This window comes from Bufo gargarizans, chromosome 1 (genome assembly GCF_014858855.1).
Source record: "Bufo gargarizans isolate SCDJY-AF-19 chromosome 1, ASM1485885v1, whole genome shotgun sequence".
NCBI classification, from domain to species: Eukaryota; Metazoa; Chordata; class Amphibia; order Anura; family Bufonidae; genus Bufo; species Bufo gargarizans.
In genome coordinates this window covers 387,280,056-387,304,735 of record NC_058080.1, presented here as the reverse complement: position 1 = coordinate 387,304,735, position 24,680 = coordinate 387,280,056, and the positions used below count along the sequence as shown (strand labels likewise).

Sequence of the window (24,680 nt, the reverse complement as noted above, 5' to 3'; positions counted from 1 at the left end):
TGCACCAAGATGGGAGCGGAAGCAAAACTCTCCTTGATATCAGAAAAAGCCTTACGCGCCTCTACTGACCAAGAAGAAAAATCTACCCCCTTTCTGGTCATATCAGTGAGTGGTTTAACAATAGAAGAATAATTCAAAATGAACTTCCTGTAATAATTGGCAAAGCCCAAAAAACGCATCAGCGCCTTCTGATTCTCAGGAAGCTCCCACTCAAGCACAGCGCGGACCTTCTCGGGGTCCATGCGAAAACCAGAAGCGGAGAGAAGAAACCCCAGAAATTGAATTTCTGGAACCGCAAACACACATTTTTCCAGTTTCGCATATAATTTATTATCCCGCAGGATGAGCAAGACCTGACGTAAATGTTCCTTATGAGTTTTGAAATCGGGAGACAAAAATCTAAATGTCATCCAAATACACCAATACAAATTTTCCCATCAAATGATAAAAAATGCTGTTCACGAAATGCTGAAAAACGGCTGGGGCATTCATCAAACCAAAAGGCATAACCAAATTCTCAAAATGGCCCTCAGGGGTATTGAAGGCCATCTTCCATTCGTCCCCTTCTCTGACCAGGTTGTATGCCCCTCTTAGATCTAATTAGGAAAAGACTTTAGCCCCAACAATCTGGTTAAATAGGTCCGGGATCAGAGGAAGCGGATAAGGGTCACGAATTGTGATATTGTTCAGCTCCCTGAAATCCAGACAAGGTCTTAAAGAACCATCTTTTTTCTTAACAAAGAAAAAACCAGCGGCAACAGGTGACTTCGAGGGTCGTATGTGTCCTTTTCTCAGACTCTCAGAGATATAAGCACGCATAGCGATCCTCTCAGGTTGGGAAAGATTGTATAAACGAGATTTAGGCAGCTTGGCGTCTGGGATGAGATTAATAGGGCAATCGTACTCCCTGTGCGGGCGCAAATCCTGAACTCCACTCTGAGAGAAGACATCCGAAAATTCAGAGAGAAAAGATGGTACAGTCTTAGTAGCAACCTCAGAAACAGATGTCATGAGGCAATTCTCTCTGCAAAAGTCACTCCAACCATTTATTTGCCTCGCTTGCCAATCAATGGTGGGGTTATGCTTAGTGAGCCAGGGTAGCCCCAACACCAGAGGGGTAGGTAAACCGCTAAGGACGAAACATGACACATCCTCAACATGAGCATCACTCACAATTAAACGGATATTGTGAACTATGCCCTTTAATGATTTTTGAGAAAGTGGAGCGGAATCGATAGCAAAAACAGGAATATCCTTTCCCAAAGTGCGCACCTGGAAACCATGAGTTATCACAAATTGATTATCAATGAGATTGACCGCTGCTCCACTATCCACAAAAATCTCACAAAAAATGTTCTTGCTCTCTAGCGCCACCCTAGCCGGCAGGACAAAACGGGAACTACAAGCAAATGGAAAACCTTCAATTTCCGCCTCAACCCTGCCAATAGTAACAGACGGAACATTTTTAAAAGATTTTTTCCTGTTTGTTTCTTTATTACTCCCAGAAAACTGCCTGAATCTCCTAGAGGGACAAATATTTGCCAAATGATTTATACCTCCACAACAAAAACAAACCTTCCCATGCGGGCTGAATCTTCTATTGTCAGAAGCAATCAACCCCAGCTGCATGGGCTCCTGCTCAGAAGGGGCTGACAGCGACTGAGACCCCTGCGCACAGAATGGGACCGCTGCACTGTCCTGGGACTGAGTATGACAGGAAGGGGACATCTCTCCTCTCTCTCTAAGACGCCTGTCAATACGAACGGCCTGAGACATAGCAGAGTCCAAAGAAATAGGCCTCTCATGAAAGGCAAATGCATCTTTCAATCCCTCTGAAAGACCATGGCAAAATTGACTTCGGAGTGCAGCATCATTCTAACCAGTATCAACTGCCCATCTCCGAAATTCTGAGCAGTATATTTCTGCGGATTGTTTACCCTGGCATAATAGACGTAGTTTAGACTCAGCCAGAGCAATACGATCCGGATCATCATATATCTGACCCAGGGCTAAAAAGAATTCATCCACTGAACGGAGAGGCCGTGCCCCCTCCGGCAGCGAAAAGGCCCAGGACTGAGCGTTACCTCTGAGCAGCGATATAATGATCCCCTTCCTCCGTTCCTCATCACCAGAGGAGTGGGGAAGAAGGCGAAAATGGAGTTTGCAAGCCTCTCTAAAACGCACAAAATTCTCACTACCCCCGGAGAACGTATCCGGGAGCGAGATCTTAGGCTCAGAACAAACTCCATGAACGCAAGCTGAACCGGTCACTTGAAGCTGAGAAAAAGTCTTACGGAGATCAGCTACCTCCAATGAAAGACCCTGGAAGCGTTCAGCCAAAAGTGAAACCGGATCCATGCTTGAGACGGTTATGGCGGCCTATAATGTCACGGACGGTGTACAGGAAACAAGGCCAAGCAACATGTATAAATGACTCGCTGGATCCGAAAGCTAAGGAACCAAGGGAGACCCCTGCAGAAGACCTGGCACTTTCCCTGGCTGCTCAGCCTATGCAAAGATCCTAATGGTGGAGGTTTGCATATCCACGAACCTTGACTATAAAGCCCTGAGAACCCTACAATAGTGAGGGGGCACGACCACCGGCTCCCTACACAAGATACGGAGGGAGTCAAGGTCACCTGGGATCCAGCAAACAGAAAATAACAGATAAAGGTACAACACTTAGCTTTGTAGCAGGCAGGAGAACAAGGTCAGCATGCACACACACTCCAGGAAGAAGTATAGGCCGCCCAGAAAAGCATTCTGGGGAGGAATTTAAAGGGAAGCAATTAGTCCAACACATGACAGCTGAGAGAGGCTGACGAGAGGAGGAGCTGAATACCACAACACAGAAACTCAAGGAGGAGGTTCTGAAAGGCCTCTGTCAGAGCTTCTCAGCTGTCTGGTTGTGACAGCAATATCATTCAGTCAAACACAGAGATACCATATAGCTAGCTGTAAAGTAGTGTTGCAGGTCAGTTTTTAATAAGCCCAGTTGGCTGAAATCCAGTTACTCAAGTCCCCAGAATCTCTAAAGGAATCCAATGGAGCCAAGTACGGATACATTTATCATGCAGCCTATCACAAATGACTATAAATTGCTTGGTTTGCATAGCGGCATTTAAAGAGGACCTTTCACTACTCTACAAACGAAAAACTAACTATACCTGTGGGCAGAGCGGCGCCCAGGGGTCCCCCTGCACTTACTAGTAAGTCTGGGCGCCGCTCCGTTCGCCCGGTATAGGCTCCGGTGTCTGCGCTCTGACTGTTTTCTTGTAGGAGGCGTGTCCCTTGCTGCACTGCTAGCCAATCGCAGCGCACAGCTCATAGCCAGGCTATGAGCTGTGCGCTGCGATTGGCCAGCAGTGCAGCAAGGGACACGCCTCCTACAAGAAAACAGTCAGAGGGAGCGCAGGCACCGGAGCCTATACCGGGCGAACGGAGCGGCGCCCAGACTTACTAGTAAGTGCAGGGGGACCCCTGGGCGCCGCTCTGCCCACAGGTATAGTTAGTTTTTCGTTTGTAGAGTAGTGAAAGGTCCTCTTTAAGCAGTCCAACAAACAGCTCACTTGAAGAGCATTGGTTCCCTGTTTTCCAGTGACTGGGAATTTCCTGAAGCACTACATGCAGAAAATGTCTACGGTGACCCTTCCTGTAGCCAGACAGCGAAGAATACGATAACAGTGCCAGTACCGTGACGGGAATGATCATGGTCAAACAGACCAGATTATACAGAGAAAATACTTTCTCCCAAAATAATGGACCTGGATTCCGTGCAACACCACCAAATATGCTTCTTTGTGTCCAAATTATGCTCTCACCACCAGTAGGTGGAAATAACCAAGAAATATATCAATTGTAGTTTAGTCAAGTACCCGTGTCAGTGCGGCAAGATCTTAGAATTCTTTACTGCGAGTGACTACATATCAAGGATCTATGCATGAGCTGTAAAATTCTAGACCAACTATGTCCCAACAAAGCATTATCAAGGGATCTCTTCCGTTTTGCAAAAGAAGGGACAAAATCCTGCAGACAATCATCCCAAAGCAATTTATACATTAGAGAGCCAGCATGACCAGGGACAGAAGAAGTTTTTCTCAAATGTTCTCAAAATCAGTTACGCTGGGTTCAGTCCTGAGCGTACTGAACGTACGCTCTGTATGCGCGATTGTACGGGCGTTTGCAATCGCGCATACAGAGACAAGCGAACGCCCATTGTCGCGCGTTCCCGCTGAAGTCTATGTACGGGAACGCTTGACAAGACGCCCCAAAGAAGCTCCTGTACTTCTTGGGGCGTCGGGCGTTTTACAGCGCGATAGTCTGCGCTGTAAAACGCTCAGGTGAGAACCATTCCCATAGGGAATCATTGGTTCTTGCCTGTTGAGCGTTTTACAGCGTGTAGGAACGCGCTGTAAAACGCTCAGGTCTAAACCGAGCCTTAGGATTATCTATCAAACATGTTAGGGGTCTCAGCTTCAAAGAAAGAAACCGCTAAAATGTTTAGGTTTCTATCTCAAAATGCCAGATGAGTGCGTGTGAGACCTGGAATATCTTAAATCGCCTGTCAATAAGAAGGATAAGTCCAAAGTAGAGAAAGTCGAAAAATCAAAAGTCTGGGTGAAAAATGTATGAGCAGTTCAACTGCTTCTCCTTGGTATTCTAGAAATGGTCCAGAACACAGTACAGCTTTATGAACAAAATTAGGGACCCCCAGCCCCACGATTCCTTAGGCTTAAACAATAATCTTAGGGGAAACTTTGCCTTCTTATTTCCCCAATTAATTTACAGATCATAGATCTCAATTTACAGAGAAAGGGGGCTGTACAAACATAGTAACATAGGGGGTCATTTATCATTCTAAAATACGCCTATGAGCATGTAGTTTATTATGTAGAAGAAGTTAATACAAGGAACTTATTAATGTAATGTTATTGACATATTGCTTCCTTTGCTAACTTGATTAATTTTTCCATCACATTAGACACTGCTTTTTTCCATGATTACGACCACCCTGCAATTCATCAGAGGTGGTCATGCTTGCACACTATAGGAAAAAGAGCCAGCGTCTCTGGTGGCCAGGAACGTGGGATCTCACATACAGCAGGCTGGTGCTTTTAACTGTAGTGTGCAAGAAGGATCACTGCTGCGGGATTGCAGGTGTGTTCGTAACCATGGAAACGAGCAGTGTATAATGTGCTGGAAAAATGAATCCAGCGAACAAAGAAAGCAATATGGAGAATCGCAATACATTAGTAAGTGCCTTGTATCAACTTCCTCTACATAGTAAATGCAAGACAACCCCTTTAATGTCACATTTTTGTACACCTTCCATTTGGGGTCTAAGGCCTCTCTGCAGTAGAAGGGTGTGCACTTAAAGATCTGGAGCAGGGAAACTGTAGAGCCCTCATACTCCCCTGGATAGTGTTGGTGAGCTGTACCCATGGTGGCCTCCTTTTGCTTGTATAAATTAACTCTACATGTTATATTGCACGGATGATAAAAAAATAATGGCTGCACACACATATAAGCAGTAAAGCTGAGAAATGGGCATCATTCTAAATTCAAGTGGTGTTATACCTACTATAAATGGATCAATGGAAGCTCTTAGCGCACATTTTGATTAAACTTGTGTCGGGCCCATCTACCAAGCTTCAAGGTGGCTTCCGCAGACGGGTCCCTATTACTAATCTGCCACCTCTCTTGGACTTATCCAAGTCCACATTTTCAGGGCAGTGTAGGAACCAGCTACATTTGTACTCTGCTCAGAAGCCCCAGGCAGTTGGGCGTGTGCTCAGTCTAAAAGAGGTGCTACCCTCAATAAATACTACAAGAAAATTTAGACTAGCACATTCTTATTCATGGTCATAGGTGCATATCCATAAAGCAAACATGGTTGATAAAAAATTAATGGCTGCACACACACATAAGCAGTAAAGGTTTGATCAAAATATGCCCTAAGAGCTTCCATTGATCCATTTATAGTAGGTATAACACCACTTGAATTTAGAATGATCCCCATTTCTCCGCTTTACTGCTTATATGTGTGTGCAACCATTAATTTCTTATCAACCATGTTTGCTTTATGGATATGCACCAAAATTTTCTTGTAATATCTCACAGATGAACATTTTGTGGAGGCTTGTTCTTCAGCAGGCCATAAGGTAGAGAATATCCCCTGGGCTGCTGTGTTAAGATCAGAAACTGCCCCAACTAGGCCACGGAAGTGAACATTATTCCTTCTGTTGTGCTTTCTTAGGCTACTTTAACACTAGGGCTTCTATTTTCCGGTATTGAGATCCGTCATAGGGTCTCAATACCGGGATAAGATGTAACTGAACAGAACAGAATGCTCCAAAATGCATTCCATTCCATTTGGTTGCGTTCTCACACCGGAGAGCAAACCACAGCATGCTGCGGTTTTCTTTCCGTCATGGGATGCGGAGCAAGATGGCTCCGTCATGACCCACAATGCAAGTCAATGGGGACGGATCTGTTTTCTCTGACACAATAGAAAATTTATCCATCCCCCATTGACTTTCAGTGGAGTTCATGACACATCCGTCTTGGCAATGTTAAAGATAATACAACTGGATCTGTTCATAATGGATGCAGACGGTTGTATTATCAGTAATGGAAGCGTTTTTGCTGAGCCCTGCCGGATCCAGTAAAAACACTAGTGTGAAAGTAGCCTTATGAGCCACCATTTGGGAGTCTTGTCCATGGCATCCAAATAGGCACTGACTTCTATTATTTTCTAAGGGCCCATTCACACGACTGTATGGATCGCCGCAAAACACGGGCACCGGCCATGTAAACTCTGCATCACAGATGCATGCTCCAATCTCCAAACATAGGAATTTACTGTCTACCTTTTGAATTTATACATTTAAATTTTGTCTAAAAAACTGTACCAAGTGTTGCATGCTTTAATATAGCCTTTCCATACAACATTCTCAGATTTATTGAGCAATTATTGTATTTAAAGGGGTTTTCTTAGATTTAAAACGATTATATTAGGCCATCAATATCAGGATGTCTTCATAGTTTCTATTGTTCCATAACCCCTACATTCACTTCATTGACAAATCTGCAGTACCCAGCCAAGCGGCTACTAAATGTATGCCATGGAGGTGTATTGAGCAATATAAACCATAATTGCTGTTGTGGGTGAGTGAAGTTGCAGCTGCCGCATTGAATACGCCTGTATTTGCAGAGTTATGTATTTGTGGAAGTGTAATTCAGTGTGTAGAATTGTAACACTATATGTGAAATGGGGAAAAATGTTCATCCGACCACGATGCGACGAAAGCTGCAGTTTCCAGGTAAGCAGATAAGAGTAGATTGATGCACTTATGCCCTTGATGCACTTAAAGAAGACCTTTCATGGGTCCAGACATTATGAACTGAGTAGGAGGTTGTTTAGGGCATAATTCATGGATGTAATATAGCTTACTAGTGTGTCTGTCCGGCGCTCCGTTTCCCCGCTGTGGCCCCCGTTCACTTTGCCCGCCTGATATGCTAAGGAATAGCATCGGTACAGGGAGGAGGAGACTGCTCTGTTTCTCAATGGGCGTCTCCTTCTCCCTGGCTGTAGCGTGATCTAATCACAGCGGAGAGCGTCACAGCCAGGGAGAAGGTGATTTTTTATTTTTTCTTCCTGGCTGTCCTTTGTGACGCTCTCCTTTTGTGATTGGACTGCGCTAAAGCCAGGGAGAAGGAGGCACCCATTGAGAAATAGGGCAGCATACCAGGCGGGAAAAGTGAACGGGGGCCACATCGGGGGAACGGAGCGCCGGACAGACACATTAGTAAGCGATATTACATCCATGAATTATGCCCTACACAACCCCCTATTTATTTCATTATGTCTGGACCCATGAAAGGTCTTATTTAAGCCTGTTTTTGCATATTTGGAAAAACACTTATTTCTCCTAAAAGCAGTGGTAGACCGGGGGGGGGGGGGGGGGGGTTAGAAAGATATGGTTTTAATCAGCCCTATGAATGGTTTAACAGGCTTGATCCTGCTGACAGATGTCTTTTAAACCAAGGATGCCCAACCTGCGGCCCTCCTGCTGTTGTAAAAGCTACAACTCCCAGCATGCCTGGACACCCTACTGCTATTAGGGCATGCTGGGAATTTTAGTTCTAACAGCTGGAGGGCCGCAGGTTGAGCATCCCTGCTTTAAATCAAAAGAAGCTATTTTTTCTGTATTTTCACAAGTGTTTTCCTTATAGTAAAAGAGAGTTATTAATTAAAAAAATTGCAGTTTTTAAAATATTATTATAGCTATGATTTTGTCTAGTTTCTGGTTTCTGCCAGTTTAATTTATCTTTAGCCAGAATGCCAATATTACATATTATCAGATTATGACTCTTAATTACGGCATCCCAGTCATTATTTTTTTAATAATATTATTGAATGAAATTTGATACATCATAAATATGTGAGATTGTTATTTTTAAGCAAAGGGTATTAATAAATCAAGTTGCACAATGACAACTAAAAGTGTTTAAAAAAGGACACTAAACATGTTTATTTTGCTTTTTACTGATGTTTTTGAGTATTGCATTCTGGTAGCTGTGTAGTTAATACAAAGATTGGTGGAGCATATGTACCTGAATGCATGTGTATTTAATCAGGAGGCAGTGGTAACGTATATACATGAAAATGTACCTGCATGCATAAATGGGTTAGTATATACCTTTCGTATGCAGATTTTTGGAGTATGCTGCTATATGTGTTATAGGTAAAGGATAAAATTCAGGAAATGTTATTAATCAATAGGGTTCTTTACTTTGTAGGTCACTGAAAAGATGGATGCATCATTGTGTAAGAGATACAATTTTTGCCCTATCATCTGGCCATGGCAAATGTGGAGTGGCAGTGATCAGGACTAGTGGCCCTGCCAGTCAAAAGGCGCTGCATCTCCTAACCAAGTGGCAGTCGTTGCCTCCTCCACGGCAAGTAAAACTTGCATCAATTTTGTGTCCGATATCTGGAGAGCTGTTGGACAGAGGACTGGTAGTATGGTTTGCAGGTAACTTTTCAGTTAGTTTTTAATACAAAAAAGCTGTTATAAGATAATAATGTTTGCAACTGGACAGCTTCTTCTTCCAGTAGGTGTGGAACCGCTACGTCAACCAAATATGCAAACACAGGCAGTTCCCTGATATTCACCCTTTACCCCCTATACCGGGATCTAAACTTTGCTGCAGGGGAGCCACCAGACTGCTACCTCCTGGAGTATTCCCTGTGTGCTTGACTGTTGACCCATGGTGGTCTAGAGATCCAAGGGATCAGGCAAAGTGAGGGACAAGCTGAGGTCAGACGGGCAGCTTACAAACAGTCTGATGGACACTCCAAAGTTGGAGCAGACAGTGTAGGGTCAGTAGGGTAATCAGGCACAGGTCAGTCAGACAGATTTAGTCAGTAAAAGGCCAGAATTGAGTACATGGCCAGACAAACAGAACAGCACACCTTCACAAGAACTAGCAAGCTAAAATAGCCTATGCTCAGGCACCTTTAGTACAGGGGAAAAAGCCTCAAGTAGCCCAGAGTTGCAAACGATTGTGTGGTGAAGATTAGGGTGCACGCTAGACCTTTAAGAGCCAAAAAACACACATGCGCACCCTACAGACAGACTGGAGAGGCCTTGCTAGCAAATGTAGAGTGCAGGAGATGGATCAGTAGACAGAGCAGTAGATCCTGGTGGCCAGACGTGCTGCAAGGGAAGTTGTTGGTTCTGAGCCACTGACGAATACCGCATAGGATGAGTGAAATGATAAACTTTTGTCTGCAGTTAAATATCTAGACACCAGAAGTTACCATCTTTGTGACTATAATAGATTTGTAATACGTCTCTTTGAATGTTCACACTGATGGCAATCTGACGTGGACACAACATATTATACTGTGGACCAGGTACATTGACGATATCTTGGTGATATGGTCTGGACCAGGCCCTAGGTTTGAGAAGTTCATTAACCACCTTAGAACCAATAACATAGGTTAACCATTTCACTAATGAGATCGATCAGATCAAACATTAATCACATTCCTGAATGTACTCTCTTCCGGAAGGCCACAGCAGCCAGTAGTTTATTACGATTAGACAGCTTTTACTAAAACTCCCCTAAAAAAAGGATTCCCAAACGGCAGTTCTTAAGATTTGTGGAGTCTGACAGCCACAGGCACCCCCACCAATCAGCTGTTGGTGGCAGCTGCTGGCGCCAGGTCTAACGTAGAGAACACAGAGCTAGCAGACAGCTCAGTACTCTGTGTTTGTGATGGTGCAGGGTAATTGCATATTTGACCCATTTAATTGAAAGGTAGCTCAGCAGCTGTAACCTAGCACAACCATTAGAGCAGTGCTTTCAGCCCCATTCTCTGGCGTCTGTCGTGAACAGCTACTCGGTAGGGGTGCCAGCTGCTGGATCCCAACAGATCTGATCCTGGTTACCTATCCTGAGGATATTATCATCAGTATCTGGAGCCCTGAAAACCCCTTTAATATCACATATGCAAATAAAGCTATGATATTCACATTCTTCTCATATTATATTTTCAGGACATTCTAGGCAAGTTCTAATTTAGGCAGGACAGTTACATGGAAGGAAGGATTGAGGTAGACTGACCAATTAAATAATTTCTTTGTTTTAGGTCCACATAGCTTCACAGGAGAAGACTGCTGTGAATACCATGTGCATGGTGGACCAGCCGTGGTCAGTGGTGTACTTCAGGCTTTGGGTATGTCTTGCAGATTTTATAATTTAAACTGAACTGTGGAAGTGTGACCAACAGGCACAAAGATGTCAGTCTATTCTAGATCAATTCATCTTATCAGCAGGGCTTCTTTACCTGTGGGGGGTCTGTCTCTATACTTGAAGAAGCACCCACCTTCTGCAAGATTGACAAGGTCAGACATTCAGCCCGGCCCAGACAATTCCCTGCCTGCTCAGATGCTGCTCAAATTAGCTGCATCTGGGGAGCATATCCTGTGGCAGGTGGGTGTTTCTTCACCTGCGGGGACAGCACCCCACAAGTGAAGGAGCCCTGCTGATGAGATGAATCGATTTGCTCATCTCTAGTCTATTCTGAAACCTGCTGGTGTCAGTGGCTAATATTCTGTTGTGTTAGGCTTTATCTTTATTATGTTCAACTGTGTTTATGGCCTTTGTTTAACACATACACTAGGAAGTATGTACCATATTTTACAGACTATAAAACACACCTGACTATAGGACACAGCCAGGTAAAAAATATTTAATACAAGTTCAGCATAAATAACCTATTACCTTTATTTCATTGGTTAGTATGATTATGGCAATACCAATTTGATTGCAAAATGAAACACTTAAAAAATTGTTTTTGCATAGCCCCATTCAGAGAGCCATAACTCGTACTTTTCAGTCAGTGGAGCTATGTCTATGAGGCCTTTTTTGTGAGATGAGTTGACATTTCTATTAGTGCCATTTTAATGTACATATAACTTTTTGACTATTGTAAAACAAATTGAAAATTATTATATATAGCAACGGAGTAAGTGAAAATGTTTTCCATTAGTCAGAAATATATTAGATAGTCCTCTGAAGTAATCGTTGTTATCACTAGGACCTGTAGCATGTAGCATCTTCTCTATACATTTCTGGAAAAGACACTTAGACGGCATGTATGCTCTGATTGATGGGGAGGAGGGTTGATAACATGCACAGAAGTCTGTGTTATCCCTCCCCCTGGGTTCATGTGCAGTTACTCAGGGGAGGGAGGATCTATGCCTCCTCTCTCTACAGCCTGGCAGCATGTCCCCACTACCACCTTTACTCTCCATGCTGGCTGACATGAGAGCCGGCTGAAGAGGGGGCTCATTCTGCTCTATCTCAGGCTGTATACCTTCTAGTGAGTCATCTTGTTTTAAAGAAAATCTGTCACCACATACCTCAACAAGTTAAGTGTTAGTTGTGTTATAGTCTCCTAACGTTTTTGTCCCCATCCAGATCGGTGTCTGCTTTCCAGGGAAATCCTAAATTTTGTGATATGCAGATGAGCTGTTTGATTCAAGAAGGGCATCTCCGTTGCACTAAAACTTTTCTTGCCCCCTTAGCTTTGAGTGACAGGGCTAGGCAGTGGTGATGTAATATCTCGCCTGGCCCTCTGGTCTCGTGCATGCATCCTTGCATTGCCAGTTGGTTTACACACAGTACAGCCCTGATGCCTGCCAGGGCTTTGCAGTTAAGACAAATTCAGCCCTGGCAAGCATCTGGGCTGTACTGGGGTGTACTGAAGCGAAGGCGCATACTCGAGAACACAGGGCCAGACACGAGCATATTGACGCCGCCTGGCCCTCTCATTTCACTTGGTTTATTATTGAGGTATGTGGTGACTAATTCCCTTTAAAACTGAACCTAAACTTTCAAGCAACACCTTAGAAACAGGTTTGCTGTGAGATCTGCAGGTAATACTACCTGCAAATCTCTGTCCCCATCTGGTTAATAAAGGTTCTATCTCTGGCTGTATCATGGCTAGTCTCATTTTTTTTTTAAATAGGGTTATGCCATAAACTACTTTTCATCATATCTTCATCAATTGCACTAGCTCACATTCTTCCTTGGATTGTTTTTGTTAATTTTTTTTAATATATTTTTTTTAAATCTACCTCATTTTCAGTTTTCTCTTATCCCCCATGTTTGAATTGTATACCTGGTTTATCATGTGACTGCTGTCCCATCCTGCATTAGGACAGTAAAATGTTTCCGGACATCAGCAGATCATGCAACACTAACCACTCCCCTTGTTCTTACCATAGTGACTTCCTATTTCCTACATTACAAGGCTCATGCCGGATGTAACCAACCGCAACTTAAAATGTTAACTGATTTGCCACAGGGTACAATGGTAGGCTAATCAATTTTGAAAAAGTCAGTTTTGATAGATGGTGGTATTTGGGGAAAATAATGTAACGGCAATACTTTTTGGGTACATTTATTAGTTGCACAACCCCTTTAGAACTCACTAGGCGTACATCTTTAGCTGCTATACAACCTGACTATAAGACATAGGGACTTTTTAGGAGAATTGTCTTTTGTAGTCTGAAATGTATGCAGTGGGATCTGTTACTTTATATGGTTAACATATAAGTTTTTAACTGCAAACCATTGTATGGATTAGTGTAGTGCACACGGTCAACCTGACAATGACCAGTTGTAAATGATCCATCATGTGATTTTACATAAAAATTTCTCTCCTTCTCTCTCGCTATCTATATATATATATATATATATATATATATAATCTACAGTATATAAAAAAATTCCACGGCACTGCTTGAGAAAGGTCCCAGTAAAAGGACTAAAACTTCCCTTTTTTTGGTGATTTAAAAATACACTACTTTTAATTTACTGCTTTGGGAGTACCGTGGAATTTTTTATTTTATTTACTGGATGGTGGATCACTTCTACAGCCGCTGGCACACCACAACTATTTGACTGCAGTGCTGTTTATATTTTTTGGATTGTGTGTGTGTGTGTGTGTGTGTATATCGGTCAGTTCCATAAATATTGGGACATGGACACAATTATAACATTTTTGGCGATAATACACCACCACAATGGATTTGAAATGAAACAAACAAAATGTGCTTTAACTGCAGACTGTCAGCTTTAATTTGAGGGCATTTACATCCAAATCAGGTGAACGGTGTAGGAATTCCAACTGTTTGCATATGTGCCTCCCACTTGTTAAGGGACCAAAAGTAATGGGATATATATAGTTAGTGACACAGTGAGAGGTTTGGTCTGGGAAAACAGGTATTTTCCTCCCAGCATGTGCTGTTGGTCTGATTTACAACCAATGCCGGTCCGGGTTTTGGCAGCACCTGGATGTCCTTAAATAGGCAGCTGGGCTCAGAAGCCAGGTCTCTGTGTTAGGATCTGGGAGCCTTGTGTCTGGGTGAAGGCTTGCTATCTGTTTGGCGTGAAAACAGGTTGGTGCTGTTATGGTCAAGGTAACGTTTTGCTTGATTATCACTGCTTGTTTTGTCACTTGCCTAAAGTGTGAATAAAATACTGAACTGTTTGATCCAAAGAACTTGTTGTTGCCTCTATACTGCGTCCGCTAATCCTGTCTACCAGAGCAAAACCCCACGATATACTGAAAAGCTCACACTCTCTTTTTCTACTTGTAGGATCTCAGCAAATGCTCCGTCCAGCAGAACCAGGTGAATTCACCAAAAGAGCTTTTCAAAATGGAAAACTGGAACTGACTGAGGTGGAGGGTCTTGGGGATCTCATTCATGCAGAGACTGAGGTTCAGAGAAGGCAGGCCTTGCGTCAGATGTCCGGAGACCTTGGACAACTATACCAGAGATGGAGCCAACAATTAATCAGGGTTAGATAAAAAACAATTTGCCTATCAGGAACCATGTAATCATGTTTGAATGTTTACGCCCTGTATGTTTGTGTGTTTACATATATTTCATATTGCGAGACACCTGTCAACCAAGCACGAGCCAAGAGAAGCCAGAGGGGAGCTGCCCACTGGATACTTCTCCCCATGCCTGGCCTTTCTAAAACTATGTTTTCTATAAAACTCCACAGTGTCAGAATAAAACGCCATACTTTGTAATTACAGAGCCCAACACTGTTTCATGCTGTTTGCAGTTAGGGCAGCATTAAACTAATGACAGGTCTCTGTTAAGTATAATCGGCCAATTATAATATTAGTCAGTTAATGGTATGTCATTTGTTAAAGGTGTTCAATATTCAGCAGTTTTTTTTTTATCTTATAAGCTGTGATATAATCACATGAAGACAGAAACCCAGAGCCTAATCTCCATCATGAAGACCTTGTTGGAAAGCAGATCAGCAGATAAAACAAAATAAAACAGGTTTTTCTGGGACTGTCCCTCGAACTTGACCACAAAAGGGCTATTCTTTATACTAATATATCAAAAGAGATATTTCTGTGGAGCTTCTTGGCGGCATAGGATGGGGATTAAACGTCCCATAATTTGAAATTCAAATGTTGGTAGTAGCGTTGAATAGTGTTAGGCATAAGTAAATATCTGGAGACATCAGTTTATTTGGCGACTTGAACATTTATCAAGATTAGTGTGTCATGCATCAGTCTTGATTTAGTTTGCGCTGGCGTAAGATGCGCCTAATTTATTAATATGTGGAGGCCTCTTAGTAAATCAGGCATCTTTGGCCCTCCATGCATCAGAAAGTGTTCTTCATCTTCTAGCATAAATTAAATAAAATTTAATGGACTAAAGAAGGCCATGTCCTCTCCCGCTACCTTGCCCACTTTTTAAAAGAGTGGTAAGCACAGCATAAAGTGCAAAACAATGGTGTGTACAAATATTGGCAACTTTTTAATTGCACAAAAGTGTCAATCATTTCATAAATTCTGCCAAATGTAGAGACATATAAGGTCACTGCACCTGAAATCAGAACCAGACTGTTTGAATCGTGTCATTCGAACCTCCCTTAAAGAGGTTCTCTGGTTTTCTAATGATTTTTATTTTTTTTTATCTGCCAAGATTACCCCAAACTCTGCATTTTTTTTCCCTGTTTACCTGTTTCCTTCCTTCCCTTTTTCTTAGTCTCATCATGGCAGGATATCTATAAGCAGAACTTAAAGTGTAATTGTCATAATTTTTTTTATTTGCTAGTTTATTAGAACTAGGCATGTATACCTGAGTTAGTCTGTCGATGATTGTCAAAAGATCTGTAATTACCTTATAATACCAGCTTTCATTAATGTCCCCTGTCCCTTTCCACTGCTCCCTTTAAAAGACTGTTGCTATGGCTTGTCTGTCTCTGGCTAAGAAGACGGTGGGGCGGTCCTTCACACTGCATGCCTGCATTAGGCTTCAGAGTGAGGAGGCGCGTCTCTGGGAGGGAGCTGCTGGCTACAGCAAGTGTGTATAGGAAGTGAGGGAAAGCAGTTTTGGCCTCAGGGAACTGGCAGAGGAGCCATCTTGAGAAGGTCCTCCATATTGTAAATCTTTATAAACAGCCGTAACTAAGGGAAAAACTCAAGGAAAACAGGGGTATGTGAAAAAACTAAATATTGCTTTATGCATAATGCTGCAAATTTAGCAGTAACATATGCTAAAATAGTTATTTTTTTATGAAAACACGACAGCGACACTTTAAAGGAATAGTCCTGTTTTAGGAGGAAACCCGAACATCACTCGTAATCCACCTGCAGTAAAAATCCTGCTTCGCTCTGTATATTTTCAGCAGGGCTCTGTTTACCCAGCTGCAGCAATGGTGGCATGTTGACAACATGTGACCTCTGCATCCAATTACTGGTCTCTTCAGTGCACTGCTGAGGCCAGAGATCGGCTGCAGCAGTCGCATGATGTCAACAACATGTCACCGCTGCAGCCAAGTGAACAGAGCCCTGTCAAGAGAACCAAAATGGCAGCGTGGGGGCTGTTAGGTAGGAAACGATCTATTCATTATTGCAGGTAGATCACATGTGTAAGCAAGATGTTTTTAACTCTTTTATATGTCCTGAGACTTTTAGTAATTTTGATGACTGCTGACCTTTCCACGCTACTCTTAGATCACGTGTTGTTCAGTTTCATCCTGAAACTGGACAAACTATTTAATGTTTTGATCAGTTGCTGCTGTGTTTTCTACCCAACCCCAGCATGCTTTGCTCTGTAATGTTTCACAGCATTTGCTCCGCCAGCCACACTGTTGTCTCTGCAGTAGTCATGCCCTCTGCACCTCCCCTCTTCATGTTAGCTAGGTGGAGCAAGCCCTGGTAAACTATAAATAGCAAGGCATTCTGGGTTTGGTTAGAAAATCCAGCAGGAAGCGGAGGAAAACAGGAAGTTCTGCATGTAAACATCCTGCCCAGATTAGCTGATGCAGAAAATGGGAAGGAAACATGAAACATAAAAAACAGGCATATGGGGCAAGATTTAAACAAAATTCATTATACAACTGGAGAACCCCTTTAAGGCATTGGACCTGTAAATTCAAGTGATAACATTTCAGTATAGATGTGATATAGCAAAAGCTCACTTTCACATTTTAATGAACACTAAAGTTTTTTTTTCTGTAAAACATTGTTTTAACTAAAGCAATGCTTATATCAACTTGGCACATTCCTCTAAAGTATTGTACTGCTCATTTGTCATGTATTTTTACTGTTATTTATTCTATTATTTTATTGTAACTCATTTTAATGGCAGTTTTTTTGTGAAGGTTACCCGCGTGTGTGGTATTTCTGAATCCGTATAGTTAGAAGAGCCGATGTCAGCACTAAGCATACAGTATGTAGTATGCAATTTGCTGGACTGAACCTTTTGTACTTTGTGTCTTACCAGGCTCTTGCTCACATTGAGGCTTTCATAGATTTTAGTGAGGATGATAACGTGGAGGAAGGTGTTCTAGTAGCAGGTAAGAGTTTCCATTAACCATCTTCATATGACTACACAAAATCAGATTTTATCCTGTGTAACAGTTTGCGACAAAATTTTGGCAAATGTTTGTGCAATTTTTTCTGCTAAGCCACACCTCTTATGAATCTACAGCACAATAATAAATTGGGCAACAATTCTAGCGCATTTTCCTTGGTAAATCATCCCCATTGAGTGTAGGTACATTGATACAGTCGTACCATGTGCCTTAGACACCCACTTCAGGATTCTCAGCCTACATTTCAGTCCCATCTTGCCATAAGCCATTTTGCCTTTTCATGGAGATCTGAAACAGATTGTTTACTAGCCATTGCCTGCCTGATACTTGGACAGGGGAACCCCAATGTAAGCTTTTACGGAATACCCATAGGATATGCCATAAATGCCTAATAACTGAGCGACCCAAATCCGGGACCCTTATTTTTGGGAGATTACTGTCTCCATTAGGGTTGTTTCGGGTATCGAACTTTCGATACCCAATCGATACTTTTAGCCCGGTATCGATACGATACCGGGATTTGTCTTTAATCGATACTAGGCTGTGCTACTGCACAGACCAGTATCAGAGAATATGGATTGCCGTGCTCTCAGAGTGCGCCATGTTCCCTCAGCAGCACAGGGAAGAAGGAAGCAGTCGCTCCCCCCCCTGTGCTGCTGCCTCCAATGAGGGGCGGAGGAGGGAAGGGGCTGTGGCCAATGATAACTAACGTTTTAATACATTACAAATTCAGGCGGCGGCAGAAACACATTGCCGGCACCCTGCCTCTGACAGGGCTCTGCGATCTGCGGCAATTAACCCCTCAGGTGCCGCATCAGAGGTCGGGTGACGGCATTGTGTTTCTGCCGTCGCCTGCATTTGTATCTTAAACGTTAATTATCATTGGTGGCGCAGTGCGCCCCCCCCCCTCCTCCTCCACAGTATTAAAAACATTGGTGGCGCAGTACGCCCCCCTCCACAGTATTAAAAACATTGGTGGCGCAGTGTGCCCCTCCCCAGTATTAAAATCATTGGTGGCAGTGGCCACAGAGTCCCCTCACCTCCTCTCGTTGGTGGCAGTGGCAGCTTCTGATCAGAGCCCCAGCAGTGTAATCCTGGGGCTCCGATTGGTTACCATGGCAGCCAAGATGCTACTGAAGCCCTGCTGCTGTGTATACTATGCACAGGGCAGCAGGGAGTGTGTGAAGTCCTATTCACCCTAATAGAGATCTATTAGGGTGAATAGGACAAGGGATTAAAAGATCCCAGGCTCTAGCCCCTAAGGGGGGAAATAGTTATTAAATAAACTGTAAAAAAATAATAATAAAAAAATATTAAGTATAAATCACCCCCTTTCCCAATTTTACATATAAAATATATAAACAATAAATAAATAAAATATTTCATATCGCCATGTCCGAAAAGTCCAAACTATTAAAATATAAAAAAATATCTCCTATGCGGTGAACGCTGTAAATAAAATAAAAATGGCGCGATTCGAAACCGAATCAAAATTTGGGTATCGAAACAACCCTAGCCATGCTCCATTGCATTCATTGGAGAGGTGGCTGTGCTCGGCTTGCTATCATTTCAACACTCTCGGATGTGGAACCTACAGCATGTGACATATCCTGCCTGAAGTGTCTATTGTAGCAATAACTATTTAAAGTGCTGTAGACCTAGAATCCAGATTGTCTCAAAGTTCAGTTGGTTAGCCCGAAGATTTACTGTTAAAATCAACCTTACAGCACCCAAGCCATGACAATATTTTCTGCCATAATATGTTTGAAAAGGTTTTTAAGGAATTGCTTATTGATGTATTCTTAAGATAGGTCATCGTTATCAGATCAGTGGGGTTTTGACACCAGCAGCTTCCATCAATCAGGTGCTAGCAGGAGCAGTGGCCGATAGAACAAACTACAGAGCCGGAAGCACAGCTCCGTATGCTTTGTAGTGACTATGCTAGGCTGTCCCAGCTACTAGACGACTTTAATCCTAACCGTACATGCACTATGAAGTACAGTGTCATGGTGCAGTTAAGGCATACCCAGCCGCAATGAATGGCATGGCGATAATGAGATCCCAGTCATTTAGCCCCTCGGATGCCGCAGTCAATAGTGATCGTGGAATCTGTGGGGAAAGGCAGAGGGTGCGGGATCCAGGGTAAAATCTAAGGACTCCGATCAGTTGCCATGACACCCTGTGGCCTTGAGTAGGTTCCCAGGCCTGTCACGGCTTAACGGCCCACAAAGCTGTGTCTGAGGCACATCTTCGCAGGCAGTGTGTCAGGATCCCATAGATTCTGACAGTATTCTATTCGATAGGACAAGCGATCAGAAGATCACATGTTCAAGTCCCCACGTGTCATGATACCTGGGTTTAACTCAGCTGCTGATTGACATGTTTCTCAATGTGCACAGTAATAAGGAGAAACCTGTCATTCAGTGGCTGAGGGACAAGGGAAGGCATTAAAGAGCTTTTCCTGGTTAAAGATATAGATGTATCCCAGGAGGGGAGATAAAGGGAGATTAAAACTTTACTTTTACTAGTATTATATAAAAATCGATGCTCTGCACCAGAAATATATCAAAACAAAACAAAAAATCGCATACTATACACAAACCTGAAACATGTAGTGAACCCAATATGTCAGTGGGTAATCAATCACAAGGCACCAGTGTACAGGAAAGCAAGAAAAATTGGAAAGTTCTTACCAATCCTGAAGTGCCTCAATTGGTACGGTTTAACTGCATGCACACATGGTTGTCAAACTTCTGCTTGTGCAGGTGGCTGAAGATTCAACTGCATGCACACATGGTTGTCAAACTTCTGCAGCGCAGGTAGCAGTTGATCTTCTGTGTAGATAAGGCACCGGGATCCACTAAGGGCTCATGCACACGACAGTATTTTGCGTTCAGTATACTGGCCGTTTTTTTAGTTCAGTATGCGGTACATATACTGAACCATTCATTTCAATGGTTCAGCAAAAAAAAAATGAAGTGTCTCCGTGTGCATTCCGTTTCAGTATTTCTGTACCGTGAAAAGATAGAACATGTCCTATTCTTGTCCGCAAATCAGTGCTTGGCTCCATTCAAGTCAATGGGTCCGCAAAAAAAAAAGAACACATACGGAAATGCATACGTATGTCTTCAGTATCCGTTCTGTTTTTGCAGAACCATCTATTGAAAATGTTATGCCCAGCCCAATTTTTTCTATGTACTTACTGTATAATGTATATGGCATACGGAAAAACGGAAAGGGAACGGAAACACAACGGATCCGTAAAAAACGGACCGCAAAACACTGAAAAAGCCATATGGTCGTGTGCATGAGCCCTAACCCTAAGGGCTGTTTCACACGAGCTCCGTGAAAGAGTGCCAAGACCCGATGCAGACTGCAGAGGCACGGAGCAGTAACATGACTGTTAATGCTCCGTGCCTCTCTGTGATCTCTTTACTACGAAATCACAGGGGAAACACAGTCCCCGTGTGGCTGTAGGGGGGACCTGATGGCATGGAAGGCAGCGCGATGCCTTCCTTAGGGCTCTCAGACTATGGAGACACTAAAACATCATTTTTTTGGGTTTCAGAAATGCTATTATTGTGTAAAACTTAAATAAATAAGAAAAAGTATACATATTAGGTATTGCCACGTCAGTAACGATCTGCTCTATAAAACTATCACATGACCTAACTCCTCAGATGAACGCTGTAAAAATAAATAAATGAAAACTGTTCCAAATTTTTGGGTCACCTTGCCCCATAAAGTGTAATAATGAATGATCAAAAAATCCTATGTACCCAAAAATGGTACCAATAAAAACCTCAACACTTTCTGCAAAAAACGAGCCCCTGCACAAGACGATAGGCAGAAAAATAAAAAACATATGGCGTTCAGAAAACCAATCCAGCAAAATCTGCCTTCCAAAAACCGTATGGCATTCCATTCCTTCTGCGCCCTGCCATGTGCCCGTACAGCAGTTTACGACCACATGTGGGATGTTTCTGTAATTCGCGGAATCAGGGTAATAAATACTGAGTTTTGTTTGGCTGTTAACCCTCAATGTGTTAAAGAAAAAAATGTAATAAAATGGAAAATCTGACAAAATTTTTTGAAATTTCATCACCATTTTTCTTTAATTCTTGTGGAACACCTAATGGGTTAACAAAGTTTGTAAAATCAGTTTTGAGTAACTTGAGGGGTGTAGTTTCTACAATGGGGTCATTTATGGGGGTATCCACTATGTAGGCCCCACAAAGTGACTTCAGACCTGAACTGGTCCTTAAAAAGTGGGTTTTGGCAATTTTCTTAAAAATTTTAGGAATTGCTTCTAAACTTCTAAGCCTTCTAACGTCCTAAAAAAATAAAATGACATTTCCAAAATGATGCCAACATAAAGTAGACATATGGGGAATGTTAAGTAATAAATATTTTATTAGGTATCACTTTTTTGTTTTAGAAGCAGAGAAATAGAAATTTGGAAAACTGAGAATTTTCCTAAATCTTGGGTACATTTGGGATTTTTTTCATAAATAAAGGTGAAATATATTGACTCAAATTTATGACTATCACGAAGTGCAATGTTTTCTCGTGACACAATCTCAGAATGGCTTGGATAAGTAAAAGTGTTCCAAAGCTATTACCACATAAAGTGAGGCATGCCAGATTTGTAAATTTTGACCTGGACACTAGGGCATCAATGACCCTTGGTCATGAAAGGGTTAAGGTGAAAATGAGCCCGGTCCCTAAGGGGTTAGGAATACTGGCCGGGTACAGGGTCAGGTATCCGGACGGGGTCTCCCTTTCGGGGCGAGTGCTCTGTAGATAGGCAGGGTATTCCTAGTACCCCTCCCCACTTTAGGGTTTATTACAGTTAGTGGAGCCTGGTAAGACACAAAGTACAAAAGGTTCAGTCCAGCAAATTGCATACTGTATGCTTAGTGCTGACATATTGGGTTCACTACATTTCAGGTCTGTGTATAGTATGCAATTTTTTTGTTTTGTTTTGATATATTTCTGGTGCAGAGCATACATTTTTATATAATACTAGTAAAAGTTAAGTTTTATCTCTCCTGGGATACAAGTGTTAATTTTTGTTCATATTGGGAGCTATATGTAAGCTGTTACACTTACAGCATAACACGTTTCTAATGATATTGATGACCTATCCTCAAGGTCATCAATATCAGATCATTGGGGGTCCAACACCCAGCATTCCTACCATTAGCTGTTCCCTGCAGCTTCCCATGCAGGAACTAGCACTTCAAATGATAGTTGAGCTGCAGTAACACAGCATGGCCACTACACTGTGAAAGGAGCTGTTCTTCCGACTCCATTCAAAGTGGTAGTTTCGGCACTGGCTTCAGGGAACAGCTGACTGGTGGGGTGTGGGAGCCCCACCAATCTGATACTAATGACCTCTGTTGATAGCTCATCAATATCATTATACCAGAAAACCCTCTTAAGCCTGTATCTCATGAATACATTGGACTCAGTGGCTTATTCAGATGGCCGTATGCTGTCCGCAAAAATGCAGATCAGTTTTCTTGTGGATTAGATGCAGACCCATTCACTTCTATGGGGCCCTTTTCTTCCGTTCTATGGCTCCGCAAAACAAAAAAAACATATCATGTACTTGTCAGTGAAAATTAGGACGTGGCCCCATTGAAGTCTATGGGTCTGCAAAAATGGGGAATGCAATCCAGTGTACTGGCCAATATCCCGCCGGCATGAAATGATGCTGCGGCCCACAATGGTAATCACAGTGCACATGCGCTGGCGGGATATCGGCCAGTACACTGGATGATGTAAGAGGCTTACAGGGCCGGCCAAGCAACAGGCTGGGGAGGGGTTATGTGAGAAGAGGCAGAGCGGCCTGGGCACTTACAGCCCGAACGCCGCCCCTGGGCACTTGTGAGCCCTCATTTACATATGAATTAAACTCCGTTTTTGCCCCTGGTGAACATCCAAACAAAAAGACAAAGGTACCGTTTGACTGATCTATAGTTATGCTACAGTGCTATGTATGCGGTCTATAAGGGCAAATGGCGGTGACAGTCTCCCTTTAATGTAAAAATTCCATGTTAAAATAAGTGGCCGAAAAAAGACGGCTACATGTGGATTTGATGTACAACATTGTAGTGTAGGAGAAACAAAATGGTCACTCTGTTTTGCTAATGGAATTAACAATGGAAATAACAAGACAGATTTGCCAAAACTGTTCCACCTTTCATGTTCCAAAGGCACTCTGAAAAAAAAGAAGTGGAATCTGATTGATTACAATGGGCAACTAAGCCGGTTTTCCTTCACTACAGTTGCATATATTGAAAATGATTAGACTAAAGTGCACAAATTTGCACGGAACAGTTTCTGAATAATTATCCATCTGGCATTTGCCCTTTTTCTGGAATGGCAGTTGATGAAGTGGTTGAAAAGCTCAGGAAGGAACTGGAGGAGCATCTTGAGGACAACCGGCGAGGAGAGAGGCTAAGAGATGGGGTCCAAGTTGTCCTCACAGGAGCTACCAATGCAGGAAAAAGCAGCCTACTCAATGTAATAAGTAAGTCCTGTCCTGTATATAGTATAGTCTGACCTTCTCCGTGGTCTTCCTATGTAGGATTTGTGTTTTGGCGTGAACAGGTGCATGAAAAGCTTAGCTGTGTTATGCTGGCCATATGTATCAGACCATTCTCTTTAATATAGCAATGATAGAGCATCTTTTCTTAGAACTCTGCATTATGCTGTTCCTCTGATATTCCCCCTGGAAATGTATAAATAAATTGACAGCAGCTTATTACCATTGCTTAGTGAAAGGGATGTAGTGCTACAAGCTCTAACAATGTACCGAGGGGGGTTCCAAGCTTATAAAATATATAAAAGTACCACCATAGACCAGAAGTAATTATTTTTTTCATTTTCATTTTAGTTCTTAGCATTAGTCATTTCTGTTCTTTTCACTGCACAGCTTTCCTTTATGAACATGCTGCATGAACTGTGTGGCTGTAATAAAATATCTCATTTGTATGTACTGCTCAATATATGCTGACATGGTTAATTTACCATAAAGGCATACAAAGGTGATCAGTCTCCGGCTATTTCACAGGCTCACCGGGGGACCTGTCAAGTGTAATTATACACTTGTCCACAAGGTGGTATTGCTGATTAGGGAAAGATGTATTCAGAAGGGTCCGAATATTTAAAAGCCAGATGTTAACACCATTGCTTCTTTCTCGACAAAAACTTTTTAGGCTACATTCACATCTATTCAG

General features: G+C 42.6%; 1 protein-coding gene across 2 annotated transcripts in view; it reads left to right on the top strand.

Moving 5' to 3' along the window:
• The window catches only part of GTPBP3 (GTP binding protein 3, mitochondrial), a 125,198-nt gene that overhangs the window by 44,121 nt on the left and 56,397 nt on the right, over positions 1-24,680 (top strand). For both annotated transcript variants that reach the window (XM_044285581.1, XM_044285589.1), the window contains exons 3-7: positions 8,803-9,038; positions 10,661-10,747; positions 14,181-14,383; positions 17,343-17,415; positions 23,828-23,971. In XM_044285581.1, the coding sequence (XP_044141516.1) occupies positions 8,803-9,038; positions 10,661-10,747; positions 14,181-14,383; positions 17,343-17,415; positions 23,828-23,971 (743 nt within the window). The remainder of the gene's footprint in view (positions 1-8,802; positions 9,039-10,660; positions 10,748-14,180; positions 14,384-17,342; positions 17,416-23,827; positions 23,972-24,680) is intronic.